General features: G+C 32.3%; 1 protein-coding gene across 1 annotated transcript; it reads right to left on the bottom strand.

The window, feature by feature from the left end:
- Positions 1 to 309: 309 nt before the first annotated feature.
- Positions 310 to 4,083, bottom strand: LOC132726719 (uncharacterized; the record flags this gene model as incomplete). The annotated part of the gene is made up of 3 exons (XM_060712074.1): positions 310 to 1,083; positions 1,822 to 1,983; positions 3,915 to 4,083. Coding segments are annotated over 3 exons (606 nt in total), but the record flags the coding sequence as incomplete, so codon positions are not given.
- Between the last annotated feature and the right edge of the window lie 95 nt (positions 4,084 to 4,178).

Genomic DNA, 4,178 nt, shown 5'->3' with positions numbered 1-4,178 from the left:
ATCACTTGACAGTTTAAAATTGCTTGTAAATTGGAATTTATATCACGTAAAATCAAACCGTACGCGCATCGCACGGCGCATGTTGTTTACAACGTGGGGTACCCATCGGGGAAATTTAATGTGTATATTACCCGTCTGGCTCGGTAATATCAATTTCTTTCGGGTGATCAATATCCAATCAAAAAGGCGGAAAAAGTCTGGAAGGGTAATAAAAGAATTTACGATTACACATACGTGAATAGTGATATTTTACTAATCTATTTGCTCAAAAGAAAAACACTTAAAAACTAAATTGGAAAAAAACTGACACATTTGAAACGTTTATATTTGACAAAGCCAAAGTTTTCCTTCTCCACATGATGTTATTCATTCAAAACAATTGATTGTTAGTAACATAAGTCGAGCATTATTAAAAAGCGTTTACAAATATTATTGCGTTTGTCATTATAAAATGCCATTCTTAAAAGACAAAGGCCTTTGCTGTCACATATATTACAGCATTTTGCCTTTATAAAATGCTATTCTAAAAAGCGAAAAGCCTTTGCTTGCACATTATCACAACTACATGCATAACAGCATTTTGCCACTATATAATACCGTTTTAAAGAGTCAAAAACCTTTCCTGTAAAATATATTATAAACATTTTGCAAGTATATAAAGTATCGTTTTATAGAATCAAACGCTTTTGTTGTCGCATATATTACAACATTTTGTCATTAAAAATTTCCGGTTTCATTTGCCGCCAAACGTTTGATAATAATTTAAAGTATCGTTTGAAGAGACGACAAACATCCTCCGGATTAAAGGTTAAACACAAAGTCGTGTATAGAGTTGAACATTCGGATTGAATTGGACTGCACTTGGAGCAGCATCCTTTGCCATATTAAGACTCACAGATGATCTGGTACACATATGTACACCATTATCTTTCCATGCCTCAAACGAGGAGCAGTTAGGATCCTCAGCACAAGCTGTTTCGCAGTCATTTGGACTTGAATATATTGTAGCTTCTTCAATATCGTTAAAATTGACAATGAACTCTTTCTTTATCTCTTGAAACGTGTCTGACATAGAATTGCACACTGGAAATAAAACGGTTAAATTATGTAAATGTCAATCGTTGCTGATATTTCAAAGTAAGTGGCAAAAGTAGACCTTCCTAATTAACTTAGTTTGTAAATAGATATTGCCTTTAGAAGTTAAATTGAAGAATCTTGGTTTGCCGCCTGTTTCGGTAATACTTTATGAAAATTATAATAATGAACATAAAATGTAAAAAAAGTGTTTGTTGATTTAAAAACTGTAATCAAATTATCGTTAATTTCCTCCCCGTTTTTAGTATCATTCTGTTTGACGTGTTTCTTAGTGCTTCCAATCCAGTGCACCGATTGACAGTGATGTGTGGTTTTCCTTCTGGTGACATTTAGATCTCATCGAAAAATAACAATGTACAAGTTAAGATTCAGTGCTCTTTATTCTGACAGAAAAACGGTAGACAAATTTTGCTGAGATGAAACTCAAACCAAATGCATAAGAGGGGAACTTAAAGGCGACCAATATAACAAAATTGGAAATGTTGCTCGCTCGTTTCCATGCTTATTCATTTCCCCTTAACATTTGATAACATATAATTTAGAAATATTTGCAGATATCTTTACATTGCGTACATCATAGAACCTTCAATACGATACTTCCATTTTATAAAAAAATCTAAAAAGCTTTGTCAAGGTATAAAAGAATGCACATGTATAAGCCCTTAATAAAATACAATGGGTGAAATGAGATAAAAAACAATTAAATTTTGAGAAGGGATTACTAACCTTTTAGACAGTTTTTGTAAGAAGTGCTGTATCTGTACAGTGGATGACAGAAACATATTCCTTCAATACATCTTCCTTCTGTTTCAATACAATCAGCATCTGTGCCACAACTACTACCAATTGTAGGTCCTATAGGAAAGGCTGTGCTAGTTTGCGCCGGAACTAAAGATTGTCAGAGAAAATGTAATTAAAGGCAAAGAGTTTATTTACATAACGGGATAGAACAATGTACGAGATTAGTGTACCTTCTGATGTAGGTATGGACCAATAACTTATGTTTATTTTTTCAGACCATTCGCTCATTTTTAGCTAGACTATTCGTAGAATGAGAAGTATTATCGCACTAAACCATGTGTAGGCGTACGATTTGGTTAAGTTTTTGCATACAAGTTTGAGTCACCAAAACTACTGCAGGGAGTGGGTTGAAACATCACGCATAAATGTAAGTCACTGTAACTCTAGCATGAATTGTAACATTGTTATGGTCCTTGTTAACATATTCCGGGTTCTTGTTTTACAACCAAGCACTGAAAATTTTCGAACATAATGTCCTACTTCCAAAAATAATCATTTTAAACGCTGTTAACTCCAATCAAGGATAGAGTATACTCTTTATAATACAGTGCAGTTTACGTTTGAATTATCCCAGTTGATGTAAAAGATCTTTTAAATCGTATTTCTGTTTTCCATGTAAATTGAAATAACTATTGCGTATTTCTATATGTAATTCAAGTGAAATATCTTTGTACAAACCGTCAAAAAAAGTTTCATTTTATCAGGTGATAGAAAGAATCTCATATCCATTCTCATTAAATGTTGTAATTAAGGATAAAACAATGCTTAAGTGAAATTTTATATACATGTATTTATATAACTATTCTTCTAAAACAATTTTTTAACATCCAAGAAATATGTTACATAATTATGTACTGCAAATTTGTATACGCATTATAAGTAATCATTAGAATATACGCATTCATTTTTCGTTTAAAAATTTGGCTTAGACTTTATCGGAATTAAATTTCCTCCATTATTAATCTGAAATGTAAATTCGATAATATCGTTATAAATATAGCTTTTTTGGAGCTAACAATATCGATAAATTTTCAATATTGCATCATAATTATTAATGATATAAAACCATAAAGAAAATTGGATTTACAGGATCTTTAATGTAAAATTCAATAAAATCTATTAAATTCTCTATTAAATTCGTCCAACGCTTTACATGGCTAGCTTTTTTATTATTCTTGAATTCGTTTCATAAATTTACATGATATTGCAACCCATGTGTGATAAAAAACATGTATTCCGTTTGTGTGCACTTGAATTTAAGGCCATTGTCTCAGCTTAACACATACATTAATGACAATACCGCGGGCATTTTGTACCAAAGATGAATGTAGAACATTAATTGTCTTATTCAGACCATCGTATCCCTTTATAATCCCTAAAACATTTGCACTGTTAAGCAAAATAAAGATATTTGATAATATACCATTTGTGTGTGATAATAAGGCCGGTGATTATCCAACTCAATTGCCTTGGTTAGTGTGCTATTCATCGAGACCTTATGCCAAAATGAATATTAACTAGGTCCTAAATCTCCTTATACTTGGATATTTACAGATATCTTCATACAATAATTGATTTACTATATGGCCACCATAGATTCTTTTTTCGGTATTTTTTCAAAGTCGTCCGAATTTTCAAGCAAAGAAGCGCTAAAAGGCAGACGAAAAACAAAGAGGTTGTTTTCCCGTTATCGGCATTCGATCCCTTTCTGTAGCGTACAAATGATCATTAGAAAACAGGCAAAAATGCTTTTTATTTCGTCCTGTCTGAATCTGTAATTTACGCATGATGTTAATTTTATGTAACGTTGATTTTGACTAACAGGAAGGTTAATATAACTTACTACTGAACGTTCATCGTAACACGGAGCAATTGGTAGTAGTTATTAAATAATATACTGTGCCAAGTATTAAAGTCCCTACCAACAATCAATGTCAAACACACTTAAAAGAAACACTGCATTTCATTCACCCTAAATTACCTATCAAAATATTTACTATATTCCCGTTTACACTTACCAGTAATACATGAACTGTATTCATTCCAAACTCCAGTGTCCAGGCACACAGCAAACGGGCCATTCAACGCCGTGTAACCCGCTTTACATTCATATCGGATTCTTTTTCCGACTCCCCTCTGGTTACCAAGAATGACACCGTCTTGAGGGATTGTCACATTAATACATTTCTACAAAACATACTAGAATAATATACTTGTTATTTATAATATCTGTATTTTGTAAAGACAGTTTCACTTTCGGAAACTATTTTGATAAGAAACCC

The sequence above is a fragment of the Ruditapes philippinarum genome, unplaced genomic scaffold (assembly GCF_026571515.1).
Source record: "Ruditapes philippinarum isolate M1 unplaced genomic scaffold, ASM2657151v2 ctg4009_1_1_1_1, whole genome shotgun sequence".
Taxonomy (NCBI): Eukaryota; Metazoa; Mollusca; class Bivalvia; order Venerida; family Veneridae; genus Ruditapes; species Ruditapes philippinarum.
This window is presented reverse-complemented; position numbering and strand designations above follow the sequence as displayed.